This window comes from Schistocerca piceifrons, chromosome 8 (genome assembly GCF_021461385.2).
Source record: "Schistocerca piceifrons isolate TAMUIC-IGC-003096 chromosome 8, iqSchPice1.1, whole genome shotgun sequence".
NCBI classification, from domain to species: Eukaryota; Metazoa; Arthropoda; class Insecta; order Orthoptera; family Acrididae; genus Schistocerca; species Schistocerca piceifrons.
Window position 1 is genome coordinate 354,385,154 of NC_060145.1, and position 15,590 is coordinate 354,400,743.

The 15,590-nt window shown below is 42.7% G+C and overlaps 1 protein-coding gene across 1 annotated transcript in view; it reads left to right on the plus strand.

The window, feature by feature from the left end:
- Positions 1-6,595: 6,595 nt before the first annotated feature.
- The window catches only part of LOC124711150 (protein takeout-like), an 85,859-nt gene continuing 76,864 nt past the window's right edge, over positions 6,596-15,590 (plus strand). Inside the window, exon 1 of the mRNA XM_047241050.1 lies at positions 6,596-6,687. Within this exon, the coding sequence (XP_047097006.1) occupies positions 6,597-6,687 (91 nt within the window). The 5' untranslated portion in view covers position 6,596. The remainder of the gene's footprint in view (positions 6,688-15,590) is intronic.

Genomic DNA, 15,590 nt, shown 5'->3' on the forward strand with positions numbered 1-15,590 from the left:
AAAATCCCCATTTCATCGCTACTTCGGAGATGCTGTGTCCCATCGCTCGTGCGCCGACTATAACACCATGTTCAAACTCACTTAAATCTTGATAACCTGCCATTGCAGCAGCAGTAACCGATCTAACAACTGCGCCAGACACTTGTTGTCTTATACAGGCGTTGCCGACCGCAGCACCTTATTCTACCTGTTTACATAGCTCTACATTTGAATACGCATGCCTATGCCAGTTTCTTTGACGCTTCAGTGTATATTCTTACCACATGACTCATATTCTGTGATGAATGATGAGAGCAGGAGAGGTATCCCACAGACTTCTCACAGAAATGGAAACAACAGATAAACCGGTGTGAACTTTATTACAAAGAAGGAATTCAAGAGTCATAACATTTGGTAACTCTGCAGAACAAATGGGAGGTACGTAAGTCTGGAGGTCCCTTCGTTACACGTCGCTGTTGCAAACGGACATTACACCACGGCACATACACAAATTTGAATACAGCGAACAGGCACGTCAACGACCGGATGGACAGTTCGTAATTTTGTGGGAAAAAAATGTTTTGTTCGCGAGAGAGATTCAAACCTGGGCCTTCTCCATTGCAGTCCAACAGCATGACCACATGACCACGACACGACTCACGATAATATCGCTCGATGTTGCACATATTAAATCTGGGCCGTTTACTGTTTCTATTTTCCTTCTTTTTCTCACAGTACAGTTCCCACTTCTTCCTGTTTTCATATTTGATCTGGGTTCAGTTTTGACAGGTTATCCAGTGGCCCAACTTACCACTAAATCTGAAAGGGTGCGATGGGAAGTTTCCTTTGGTAGAAGGTAATACTGAGATGGGGAAAGTACAAAATATGCAGATCAAATTCCTACGAATAACAATAGATGCACTCCGTTACTTACCAAACACATTCCCGAAAATTCATATGTCAGTTCCGCAGCAAGCCCAAAAGTTTTGAGCACATGACAAATTTAGCCCCATCTATTCCATAGGATAAATCCTTTTTGATCCCAGAAACAAATTCCCAAGACTGATTCTTGAGCGTCAGTTCAACTTTTAAATTTCCATCAATCGCACACCGACATAAAAACAATAAAAACGCTTTAAAAACAACTCCGCACTCGTGATCACTTATAAATCCTCATTTTCGTAACCTTACGCTCAGATACAAGGGATGAGACCTTGCTGTCCCAGACCTTTGAAGAAACGGATCTTGAACACTCTACCGTAGCCACCCCCACCGGTGAGTTTCTCACATCTGAAATGGCATATGATTATTGGTGAATGCCGTTCCACTTAACATTCAACAAGCAGAACTGGTACTCCTCGCAGGCGATATTAATGTTATAAATCTAGTGAGAGTGAAAGCAGCAGAAGAGATTATTAATAAAGTTTTTCAGGGAATTATTAAGTGGTTCTCTGATAATTAATTCTCCCTACATTTTGAGAAAACGTTCTATACTATGATAAACAGGGTCATACCAATAGTTGAGGTAGCACATGAACAAGATTCAGTAAATAGGGTAGAATGCTAGAAATTGTCGGGTGTACGTGAACTGAAAGAAGCATATTATTAAGCTTTTCAAACTATTAAGTTCAGCTACTTTCACTGCTCGTGTAATTGCTAGCGTTGGAAACAAGCGAACCTACTGCCTGACGTATTTTGTATATATCCACTAAATAATGTGTAATGGAATCATTTTCTGGGGTAATTAACCACTTATAAAGTAATAATTGCACAAAGTCCAGCAGTCGGAATAATATGTGGCGTTCACCCGCGGTCCTTATGTACACTCCTGGAAATGGAAAAAAGAACACATTGACACCGGTGTGTCAGACCCACCATACTTGCTCCGGACACTGCAAGAGGGCTGTACAAGCAATGATCACACGCACGGCACAGCGGACACACCAGGAACCGCGGTGTTGGCCGTCGAATGGCGCTAGCTGCGCAGCATTTGTGCACCGCCGCCGTCAGAGTCAGCCAGTTTGCCGTGGCATACGGAGCTCCATCGCAGTCTTTAACACTGGTAGCATGCCGCGACAGCGTGGACGTGAACCGTATGTGCAGTTGACGGACTTTGAGTGAGGGCGTATAGTGGGCATGCGGGAGGCCGGGTGGACGTACCGCCGAATTGCTCAACACGTGGGGCGTGAGGTCTCCACAGTACATCGATGTTGTCGCCAGTGGTCGGCGGAAGGTGCACGTGCCCGTCGACCTAGAACCGGACCGCAGCGACGCACGGATGCACGCCAAGACCGTAGGATCCTACGCAGTGCCGTAGGGGACCGCACCGCCACTTCCCAGCAAATTAGGGACACTGTTGCTCCTGGGGTATCGGCGAGGACCATTCGCAACCGTCTCCATGAAGCTGGGCTACGGTCCCGCACACCGTTAGGCCGTCTTCCGCTCACGCCCCAACATCGTGCAGCCCGCCTCCAGTGGTGTCGCGACAGGCGTGAATGGAGGGACGAATGGAGACGTGTCGTCTTCAGCGATGAGAGTCGCTTCTGCCTTGGTGCCAATGATGGTCGTATGCGTGTTTGGCGCCGTGCAGGTGAGCGCCGCAATCAGGACTGCATACGACCGAGCCACACAGGGCCAACACCCGGCATCATGGTGTGGGGAGCGATCTCCTACACTGGCCGTACACCACTGGTGATCGTCGAGGGGACACTGAATAGTGCACGGTACATCCAAACCGTCATCGAACCCATCGTTCTACCATTCCTAGACCGGCAAGGGAACTTGCTGTTCCAACAGGACAATGCACGTCCGCATGTATCCCGTGCCACCCAACGTGCTCTAGAAGGTGTAAGTCAACTACCCTGGCCAGCAAGATCTCCGGATCTGTCCCCCATTGAGCATGTTTGGGACTGGATGAAGCGTCGTCTCACGCGGTCTGCACGTCCAGCACGAACGCTGGTCCAACTGAGGCGCCAGGTGGAAATGGCATGGCAAGCCGTTCCACAGGACTACATCCAGCATCTCTACGATCGTCTCCATGGGAGAATAGCAGCCTGCATTGCTGCGAAAGGTGGATATACACTGTACTAGTGCCGACATTGTGCATGCTCTGTTGCCTGTGTTTATGTGCCTGTGGTTCTGTCAGTGTGATCATGTGATGTATCTGACCCCAGGAATGTGTCAATAAAGTTTCCCCTTCCTGGGACAATGAATTCACGGTGTTCTTATTTCAATTTCCAGGAGTGTATATAGGCACCTCTTCAAGTTGGACATTTTAATTACACAATCACAATACATGTAATCTCTAATGAAATTAGTCATAAGTAATACATCACAATTTGAGAAGAATAGTGATGCCTATACTTACAACACTGGAGGAAAAATGACGTTTATTATCCATTATTAAAGTCGTCAATGGCTGAGGAAGGAGTACAATATTCAGCAACAAAAATTTTTGATCATTTCCCCAATAACCTAAAATGACTCATAGGTAGCAAAGTAAGTTTCGAATCTAATCTACTATCCTTTCTCCCGCACAGCTCCTTCTACTCCACGGACGAATTTCTATTTAACAAAATGGTAGCCTGTAAAATAAATTAAATTAATGAATAAAATAAATTAGTTTTAAGAGTGGATACATGAGCTGGACTAAGAATAATGTGTTCATTAATACATATCCTGTAAACTGACTCATTCCATTTCATTTGACAGAAAGAATCGTTCAAGGAATTAGGTAAAGTTTGCTGCCTCGAATCACATTCAAATTTCGTCGAATGATTTTGAATGGTCCCTGGCTGTTACAAGCTACGCTTTAGAGCAAAAACTGCGGTCGTGCTGCGCGATCACGTTTAATGGGGATGCAGCCCCACAATATACCGAGAGAAGGGTTGAAACGTCCGATGGTGCCAGCAGTGTCAAAGGTTGTCTAGAATATCTTCCTGCGGCTCATCGCACTGCACAATGTGTAGAAATCAACGCCCCAGATAAAGGAGTGGTTTTATTGACGTCCTTTATGCCCTTGAGGTCTATTGTCGTCTATTCTGATCGGCCGTGTGTCTAAAATGTTTTCGTCGCCCACACATAAGAAAACCCCGTGATTTCAACGCTGGGTGTCGCTGTTCTGATCTCCATCACAGAGATGTCAAAAGAAGGAGTGAAACGTGGGTACGTGGTGCTGTGACTACCTTCTCATCCAGCCGGCCGCAGTGACCGAGCGGTTCTAGGCGATTCAGTCTGGAGCCGCGCGACCGCTACGGTATGAGGCTCGAATCCTGCCTCGGGCATGGATGTGTGTGATGTCCTCAGGTTTGTTAGGTTTAAGTAGTTCTAAGTTCTAGAGGACTGATATGACCTCCGATATTAAGTCCCATAGTGCTCAGAACCATTTCAACCAACCTTCTCATCCTGTGGCACAGCCACGGTGGCGTTAGGTAGAATTTTGGTAAAATTTGGAGCCAATGTGACATCATTGTCCCACCTTACAACTCACATGAACCTGTGAGCTGTGGGCTTTTTTCCGCGTTTTTCAAAAATGGTTCAAATGGCTCTGAGCACTATGGGACTTAACTGCTGAGGTCATCAGTCCCCCAGAACGTAGAACTACTTAAACGTAACTAACCTAAGAACACTACACACATCCATGCCCGAGGCAGGATACGAAACTGCGGCCGTAGCGGACGCGCTGTTCCAGACTGTAGCGCCTAGAACCGCTCGGCCACATCGGCCGGCCCGCGTTTTTGGATACCTTGCTGTTTAAAGGTTCGCTGAGACCGAGGGTGACGTCGCAAGGTGACACGCTTTTGCACCATCACAGAGGGAAGCTGTGGATACCTTCGAGGCAAATTTCAAACTTATGCGTCGCAGTGGGAGGTAATGAAAAAATGATCCCTGAATCATGTTGTGCATTGTAAATTTCGCACCCTATACGGTGTGTTTCGAAGTCTTTGCGACAAACGTCAGACTGGTGGTGATAGATCATGTCATAGGGAACAACTTTCGTTGAAGATAAAATAATTGTTGACGTTTTCCGGAGACGTCATGCATCGTTTAAGACTGGTTATGCCCCTGAGATTTGGCAGGACATAGGTACCCTGCGTCGTTCAAATGTAATGGGGGTTGCCTATCGTCCAGTCATTGGTTCCACACGAAAGACGGTAGGCTGCTGAAAATTGAAGTTCCTGATTCTCTTCTAAGATCTTTCTCTGCTTAGTGAGACTCAGTCTAACGGTTTTCTTATTGATAATGGTTATATCAATTTAGGAGCTGGGTAGGTCGGTAATATCTCGTCGTCCCAGGATCGGCAGACACTAAACGACGCATAGCGTCGCTGGAAAGGGTCAGAGAACATTTTGTCTCTAACAGTACTAATGTGATCAAGTATTCTCCCTACTATACTTTATAGCTGTGGCCGAGCGGCTCTAGTAGCTTCAGTCTGGAACCACGCTGCTGCTACAGTCGCAGGTTCGAATCCTGTCTCGGGCATGTATGTGTGTGATGTCCTTAGGTTAGTTAGGTTTAAGTAGTTCTAAGTCTAGGGAACTGATGACCTCAGATGTTAAGTCCCATAGTGCTCAGAGCCATTTGAACTATACTTTATACACATAAAGTGTGAAATTTCGTTATTTGGTATCCTTCCCGGTGTTGTACGAGGGCTATTCGGAAAGTAAGATCCGATCGTTCGCGAAATGTAAATCACTGTGAAAATCAAAAAAGCTTCATTTGCAGCGGTTTTTTTTAAATTCTTATGGGACTTAACCGCTAAGGTCATCAGTCACTAAGCTTACACACTACGTAACGTAAATTATCCTAAGGACAAACACACACACCCATGCCCGAGGGAGGACTCGAATCTCCGCCGGGACCAGCCGCACAGGCCATGACTGCAGCGCCTGAGACCGCTCGGCTAATCCCGCGCGGCTTGCGGCAGTTAGCTACACCGTCCAGCTACTTCTCTGCATAGTCGCCGCCCGGACGTAGGCATTTGTCGTAGCGTAGTACCAACTTCCCAGTACCCTTGTCACAGAAGGCAGCCACTGTGCCTTCCACCAATTCTCTACGCTGATCTACAGCTCGTTCTCTGTGCCAAAATGTTGACTTCATAGCCAGCAGTTCATGTGAGCAGAAGTGAAACTCAGGGGGGCGGGGGGTGGGGGCAATTATGGGCTGTATTGTGGATGTCAAACACTTCCCGTCGTTCCCCTCGAAAATACTACAGGATCGTCTTCATTGCCCCTGCAGAGTGTGGTAGCCTCGTCTACAACGACCATCACAGCACCGTATCAAGCACCGGCACTGAGTTCCGGAATACAGGTGCCTCCGCTGTTGATAGTGTACATTTACACGAAAGCACAGAAACATCAGCGCAGGCTCGTCTTCTGAACGCGAGGCGCCTCTCGCCAAAAGACGGGGCTCGTTCGTGGCCGGAGGCAGTGTAGAGTCTGCGGCCGCGCGCTCGTCTCGTGTAGGCCTCGCGCCTGTGTGAAGAACTCTCGGGCTTCGAGAGGACGCGCGGACAGACGGAGGCTGGAGTCTAGCTGTTGGAGGGGGACTAGGAGGGGGAGGGGGGAGAGAGGGGCGGCGTTATATAGTGGCAGCGCGCGTGGGCGGCCGCAGCCAGCATGAGGACCCCGGCGGAGGCAGCGTCAGCGGCGTCAGCCCTTTTGGTGGCGGCGTGCGCAGTCGCGGCAGCGGCGGCACCCAACGAGCTCCGTGAGTACTCCGGCGGAGCAGCCGTCTAGCGGCTGCATCGCCACTGTATAGTCAGCCGTGTGGGGTGCTTCTGGCAGTGCGAGAGAGGTTAAACGCAGGTGTGCGTGCGTCCCTGAATCGACTACCAAAGGCAGAAATTGGACTTGTACATCGATACTCCTCAAGCTATTTTACTGTATGTGCTGGGGTTTGTTTTTATAATCACTATATTTTCCTCCCTGCCCTGTCCCACACGCGCATCGCACGTGAGAAGAATGTCGGTATCAGGGCTGTTGCTATGCGCTTTGCCCTAGGAGAGAATTTAAAAATGCGCCCCCTCCTTTTTTACTATCAACAGTCTCCCCAATATACTCCCCCTCCCCCTACCACCACCACCATCACCACCAACATCCAACGGCACTAAGGGGATCAGACGTGCTCATTTTCCGTGGAAATTTCTCAGCATTCACGCTTTGTCCTCATTTCCTTTAAACTGACTGAGGAAATAAGTGTCCTCAATTTCTTATTACTTTTCGTCCTCAATTTTTGAGGTGTCTTTATTTCTCCTCTTTTTCATTTGTTGTAGTCGTTTGCTCAATTTTTTCGCTTTTTGATTTTAAATCAGTTTTTTTTTTCGCCCTTAGCCACTTAGTCTTGACTATTGAGGAAATAAATGTCCTCAATTTCTTATTATTTTTTGTCCTCAGTTTTTGAGGTGTCTTTATGTCTCCTCTTTATCATTTGCTGTAGTCGTTTGCTCAATTTTTTCGCTTTTTGACTTTAAATCAATTTTTTTCGCCCTTAGCCACCTAGTCTTGACTATTGAGGAAATAAATGTCCTCAATTTCTTACTATTTTTCGTCCTCAGTTTTTGAGGTGTCTTTATTTCTCCTGTTTCATTTGTTGTAGTCGTTTGCTCAATTTTTTCGCTTTTTGATTTTAAATCAGTTTTTTTCGCCCTTAGCCACCTAGTCTTGACTAGTGTTAGAAACGGCTCTGGTCAGTTATCTCCGTATCTACAAGGGGTGGAAATTTAATAGTGACAATTATTTATTGACAGTTTGTACGTAATCGATACAAGATTCAAAATTTTATTGTCCTTCTAAATAGTCACCATCATTGGGTATATAACCCATTGTCACCGACGCTGAAGTCATAGAACACCCTTAGCATCGCCAGTTGTCTCGATATTTCGAATGGAGCCGTCTACTGCCCCACGAATCTGTGTAACAGTTCTGAAGCGAATGCTGTGAAGTGCTTCCTTAATCTTAGGAATCAAGTCACAAGGGCTCAAGTCCTGGTAGTGTGGTGAGAGGTACAGCGACAATTTCTCCAGGACCTGCCCATCATTTCCCAGAACAATTCTCGGACTTATATGTCGCAAATTGTGACTGATCTGTTCGATCTATGAGATTAGGATGTGCTGTACCAGCCACCATATTACCGAGACTTGAGCTCTTGTGACTTAAACTTGATTCCTAAACTATCAACACAACTGGGGCTCCTAAGGATATCCTACGATTTCCATATCGCTGACAACGGGCTATACGTACTCTAATACTGGTGACTATTTTGAAGAATAGTAAAACAATGAAACATGTATGAACCTATTTTGTACAAGTTCTAAATAAATAATTCCCGCTATTATAGTTAACAACCTTTGTAAATTAGTAAACGGCTTAGCAGGTCAATAGGACCCGTTCCAAGTTGCAGGCTGCCTATCTACCGACCTCCAGGAGGAACAAAAATTTGATTTTCAGTATTTTGTATTATAGTTATTGACCGAATTTAAAAAATTAAAATGCTATCATTTAGAGGTATAACCTTATGCTGAAGGTTTAACACGGTAAGGCAAGTATTACAGCTAAAAATGTGTATACGTGCTGAGGCAGCGCAACTCAAGGCGTGCAAATACTCAGATTATATTCATCTAGTATTTGAGAATGAGAGCGCTTAGTGACTTGCAGCAAACTTTACGACACTTTTTATCTTTGACCCTCCCCCCCCCCCCTCCTCAAAAAAAATGATGAAAGGGAAGAAGTTTAAAGGTTACTACATTGTCGCTTTTATTGCAGTAATACTTCAGTATTAGGTATGACGTTTCAGTTTTTTTTCCTTCTTTACCACCAACTTTAGTTCGCAACACACAACAGTCTCCACATATATTACTGAATGCTCCTATAAAATTGTATCATTGTACGACACACATTTAAGGAATTATGATAATTACTGAGGCGCGTGAAGAAATAGCTTTTGCTTAAAACGAAGCGCCAGTTACCCTGACTGTCCTCATCCAGTACTTACCGACTTCCAACCAACTCATCATAATCATCATCTCCTTTCATGGGTTAGGTGTTGGAGTCGCTTGTTCCGGCCTTCATCGTCCATCTAACTAACTCTTACGAGGTCTGGCTATTTCTCTCTTTCCAGTTGGCCGATAACTCACTGTCTTTCTTCATATTTATTTTCTGTCATTCTATCAAAACGATCTTTCCATTTCATTCTATTCTCTTCTGCCCCGTCATTACCTGAAAATATTTTCAAATCTGATGTTACTGTTTCATGCCTTATTTTATTCATTTTATTATAGGCTCCTATATATCTCATGAACTTAATTTCTACTGCTTCTCTACGTCATTTTCCTTTTATTGTTAATGTCCACGGTTCGGAACCACATACAAAACTAAGTACAGCCGTAACTTTATGGAATTTTATTTGTGTTCCTTTCCTTGTTTTCCTTCCCAAAGTTCTTTCAGTTGTTACGCAGATAACTTGACATTTGTTAATCTTGTTCTTAATGTATTTGGCATAGTTAAACTAATATCACATTGTAGATAATTGAAGTGGGATACTTGTTCTAAAATTTTCTCATATATTATTATTTTGTATCTCACTGGTTTCTTTCCTTTGAAAGCCAGTACCTTTGTCTTATTTGCAGTGATAATTCAGTCGTAATATACTGCGCTTTGGCTCAATCTATATACTACTCTTTGTAAATTATATTCTGTTTCTTGTATAAGGATCTGTTGATGAGCATATAACAAGTATTTAATGGTACGCTAGATCCTATTTTAATTCCTAAGTGTATTTCATCTTTCCACTTCATAACTAGGTCGTCAGTACGTAAATTAAATAAAGTGGATGACAGAGTACACCCTTGTCGAATACCTTGGTTTATTAAAATTTCTTCTGACATTTTTTACCGTGAAATTATAACTATTTTTGTGTTTACGTATAAACTCTTTATGGTATGAATAAGTTGTTTAGGAATACCTTTCATTTGTAATACTTTCCACAAAAGTGGCCTTTTTACCTTATCAAAGGTTTTCTCAAAATCAATATATGATAAATACGTTTCTAAGCCAAATTCCCCACATTTTTTCAATAATTTGACTTATTTTTAATACATTATCACTACACGATTGTCCCTTTCTGAAACTTGATTGTTCCTCTGAGACTGCTATATCAGCGATAGCCCTTGATCAAGAATATTCCCATAAATTTTATGTCCTGCATTTATTAGACTTTTCCTCTATAATTTCCTGCGTCTTTCCTATAGCCTTTTACAAATATAGATATAACTGTTCCATTCTTCAGATACAGAATAGTTCTTCCAACACAAATTTAAAAATTGGAGGAAGCAAAATTGTAAACATAATTTTAAACTTTTTCTAAACCTTTTTCTCGCTGAAATGCTTAGCGTCAGATATGCAACTCATTAACACTTTAACTATGCTGTAAAGTAATCAGAAGTTTGTAGCTGTTTTATTCATGTGAGTTCGATTCTTTAAGGAATTTGAGGTTTACTGGGATTCTCTCGTCGTGGTCATTTCGTGAGACATCTGTGAAAGCAATATATTGCCCGACTCTTCTCATAACATATTCTCTCAGAATTTAACAATAAATATCTTCGTTATGCAGAACGCCTCTCTTACAGAGTCTGCCAATGCAATTTGCTAAGCACTTCCGTAATGTCCTCGTATCGACTAAAGGATCCTGTGACGAAACGCGCCGCTCTGCGCTGGATCTTGTCTATTTCTTCTACTAATTCAATATGGTGAGGGCCTCAGACTGATGAGTAAAATTCAAAAATCAATCCAACAAGAGTTGCATAAATTTCTTTTTTGGGTTGAATACATTTCCTTCAGATTCTTCCAATGATTGTCAGAACGGTAACTGCTTTTCTCACAATTTGTTTCATTTGGTCATTTTACTTTAGGTCGCTGCCTAATAGATCCTGTACGTGTGTTACAGTAGTTACTGTTGCCAGTGATTTGTATCCAGTAGCGTAATCGCACAGTAGCGGACCTCTTGCCCGAAATACGTTACATTTTTCTACGTTCAGTATCAACCACTGGTCCCTGCTCCTGTTCCCGATATTCTTCAGATCTTCCTTCAGTTCGCTACAGTCATTTGGAGTTCTCGCCTTCCTACAAACCACTGTCCCTGCGAACAGCCTCATGGAGCTTCACGCGTTATCCTCTATCTCAGTTATATATTTTGCAAACAATAACACTCCTATCTCTATTTCTTGGTGTTTTCTCGAAATTGCCTTTACATCTGTCGATTTTGTCCCATTAAGAGCGGCGTGTTGAGTTCTGTCTGCAAGGAAGTCCTGAATTCAATCACAGATCTGGTACGATACTTAACAAGTTTGTATTTTGTTCACTGTAGTATAACAAATAACTTCCTCCAGGAAGGAATACGGTATCAACAAGAGCGACAATGTCTACAGCGGTCTGGACTCCACGGACGAAGAGAGCGAGCACAGTTTCGCAAGGTCTCTATTTGCAGAATCATTGTTGCTTTTCAATGAGGAGGTATTCGTTCTCCAAAATTTCATAGACAAAACCCATTTTCTTGCCCTTTTTCTTCTTCCGATACAGTCTCCGTAGGACAACAAACGACCCATTTATAGGATGCATTTTCTTCTTCTCGTTCCAGAGCCTCATCATAACTTCCCTTCTTCTCTCACGCTCTTCTTCCGTGATCCTCAATGTCCTCGTGTTTGCTCCCTTGTTGACTCTCTATCCTTTTCCTGCATCCTTAATCGTCCATTTCTAAAATGTTGGTCGGTGTGTATTTGCTCTTGCAGCTCTCCTTCCCTTCCAGGTTGGTCCCTAATCCTTCCTGAGTTCAACAACCCACATGATCCTGTCTTTCCTCTTGTCCTGCTAGTTGTTTCTCGTGCTCTTTCGGTCGTTCTATCGATATTCATCGTGTTCACATGTCCCACAAATATTTCACTTTTCAGTCTAATTTCTCTTGATACTGTCGTCATGTTCCCGTGGTCCTCACATCTATCTCCCATCATTTCTTTTAGGTCCCAGTATTTTTCCTCAGTATTTTTCTGTCTTATTTTTCAAATTGTTCTGCTGTCTGCAGTGTATCTTCCTATTGTCACTTCCTCAACCTCATATGGTACCCCATTCCTCATTGTTGCTAACCCTCTCTATTAGCCACTTATTACTGTTGTTTTCTTCTGTGAATTACTCTCCTAGTCATTTATGTTTGTCTAACTGTTTGACGCTGAGCTGCAACAAAACGTTGTGCATACAGTTCCTGACAGCAAACTTATGAAGACCAGTCACTAGGTAATCAATTAATGGCTGGTTATTTTCTTAGGAGTGGAGACAGATGAAAACCTGTCGTGGAAGTATCACATTCATAACTTTGTTAATGCACTCATTACTGTTGTTATACTGTTGATATTAGTCTACCGTGCGTGTGTCGCTGAAACGCGAAGGCCTATTCAATTTCAGTCCGTTAGGTCCTAAGGTATCATATTTTGGAGCAACTCTGTACATTCAGAAAGAACATTCTTAACTCAGAAAAGTGCGGTCACAACTACCTACTATATCAGTTTGCGAACTTCGTGGAGAATATTGCTCAATCGCCTCGAAGTCAAAATTTGGCCACCGCTTTAAATACGCTCCTTCACGCGATTTTTGATTAGTAATATTAATGTGATACCATGCTAACTGCCCCCTACCATGCACTTCTGAATAGTTTGTAGAGTATGTATGTAAATCTTGACGTAAACAAAGAATAATACTGAGTGAATGCTGGACAGAAAAAAGATTTACAGTCGGATAATATTTCATTAATCATCGTTCAGGAATATTTGCACTATTCTACACGTTTCATCATCAATTGGATTCAAACTGACTGAAAAGTTTGAGTGATAAATCCCAGATTTTCAGATCGAACTTGGAAACGTTCCTTGTGGATCACTCATTTTGTTCTGCACAGGAGTTCCTCCAAATCATTGGCTGCAACTTGTTATCAAGCAGTAGTGAGTCACGGTCCGGGAAGACGGCAGTTCAAAACCCAGGCCGTCAACCCAGATTTAGATTTTCTGTGGTTTCCCTAAATCGCTTATGGCGAATGCTGGGATGGTTGCTTCGAAAATGATACAACCTTTCTCCTTCGCCATCCTTCCCTAACCCGAGCTTTTGCTCCATCTCTAATCGCCTTTCTATCGACGGGATATTAAATCTTAATATTACAGTTTTCAACTACCGTCAGTTGTAGTTCCATAATCAGTTTACCGGCAACCCGTTTCGACGAAACACTTCGTCATCTTCAGGCCCGCTAAATACTGTACATAATGGTTGAATTTTCGCGAAAGACGTCAGACAAAAAGTACCACGTGAAAATAACCGGTATCCGCGTCATCTCTTGTAGCAAACAACCACACACGGTGAGATCGCAAATAGAAGGTTATTGGCAATCGGTTTCGACGGTACATTACTCACCATAATGCCCTCTAAATATATAGTGGCTGAACTTTCCCGAATGACGTCAGTCAAAAAGTCCCAAGTGAAAATAACAGGTATCCACGTCAGCTATACTTCTGTTTGCGGTCTCACCGTGTGTGGTTGCTCGCTACAAAAGCTGATGCGGATACTGGTTATTTTCACGTGGGACGTTCTGATTAGTGTCTACGGGAAAAATCAGCAACTATGTATTTAGAAGGCCTGTTGATGACGGAGTGTATTCTCGAAATCGGTTGGCAATATATTGATAATGAAATTACAGCTGACGGTAGTGTTGATAATTGTAATATTCCTATTGCCTGTTGTCCTCTTCACCTACTTAACAAGGATGGATATGCGAAAATTAAACGTTGATCTTTATTCTTTCAGTTTGTAGTATATTACACCCGTCTGCATGATATCATATAATACGAAATAAATATTTGGTTCTTACATAAGTTTTTTAAGGTCATTACAAGACTGTTGTTAGTTTTTTTTTGCTTAAAGAAATTTTATCGGGAAAGCAAGATTGGTAGACAAAAATGATCTGTCTCTTCATTTGAATAGGGTAGTCGCGCAAAGCAAACGCATTGATGTGCAAAGGTGTGGCCAAATCGGAGAATTTTGTCTAGATATAAAAGCACCTTGCATGAACCGCTTGTAGATCACAAATAAATATTGTTTCCATAATTACATATCAAGCTGGGGATGGTGAAATACTTTCTAAGAGCACTTCCACAGGATGAGTGTCGCTTTAAGTACCATTCTATGATAATTCTCTTCATCAGACAACAACTCACAAGTTAATGAAGGATCACGAATTTCAGAATAGAATGAATGTTAAAGAAAAAGATGCAAAGGCCTCCAGGTCTGTAATCCAAAAATATCTAGGGAATAAAAAACATTCAAATAACAAGAACATTGTCAAAAGCATGTTGGAAAATTTGAAGAAGTTGTGTTACGACATGAGTTAACAAGTCCGTTTCCTACGCTCCCAGATTGACGGATTTCCTGAAAATCTGCAACATCATAGTGAACATCAAGGAAACGCTTTCACCAATATACCAAAGTTATTTAGAAGAGGTACCAATGAAAACGGAATGAAAGTGTTACAGACTACAGTTTGATGTTGAAAGAGTAAAGTAAAAGTGAAGTTCCAATGAGCAAATAAAAAAAGGGTTTGAAAATTTCATGTAACAGAGTACTCACAATGTCCATAAGAAAACTGTTTGCAGTATTTTTGCTTCATGCTAAAAAATTAAACAATAAATATAAAAATACGGGTCGCCAGGAGGAATGGTCAATGTTCAGAGATATGACAGGAATGATCACTAGAAGCAAATAAGTCCATTAAACGTGGGTCCTAAAACACATACCTTCGACGGTTCCGAAATTTCTAAAGGTGAAGAGGATGTTTCGCTCGGCTCAGGCTCATCGTATTTACAAGCGTATGGAGTCTGCAATGCTACGTGAGAGGATTCATCAGACGCGGCGAGCACTGGCGGAAACCAGCAGTAAGCTTTTTCATCTCCACTTGGTTCTTAGTAATACTATGCAGTGTGGTGATTGGAATAAGATTGACGGTCTAACATTCAAAACTATGGAAGTTAGTGCAGAAATATCAGCAAATAGACAGAAGAAGAAGTTCAATAACTTACAGAACAAAATTTCGGGAGGTTCCGTTGAGGACAATTCTCGAACTGTTATTAACCTGTCTAATAAAGATTTGTCAAAAGTTGAAATTTCTGTACTAGTGAAAGGAGGCAATTTTGCTGTGACACACCAAAACGTACCCACAGAGGATATTGTAGCAAATATTGAGGCCGGTATCCGTCAGCTTCCACAGCAGTCCGCTGACGTAGTTAGGATGGAAACGGCTAGGATTTTAGGTACATGTAAGCCACCTAAAAGTAATTTATCGCCGGCACAAAGGAAGGCGCTGAGGGATATAAATGCAGATAAAAACATTATTCTTCTTAATGCAGATAAGGGTAATGCCACCGTCATACAGAACAGCGAGGACTATCATGGAAAAATCAATGATATTTTGGTTCCCTCCAATTACAAAAAACTCCGGAAAGATCCGACTATGAAGATTTTAAGAATGACAAATCGACTGGTGTAAGCATCTTCATTTGCCTCCGACGATAAGAAGCTGCTTTGTAA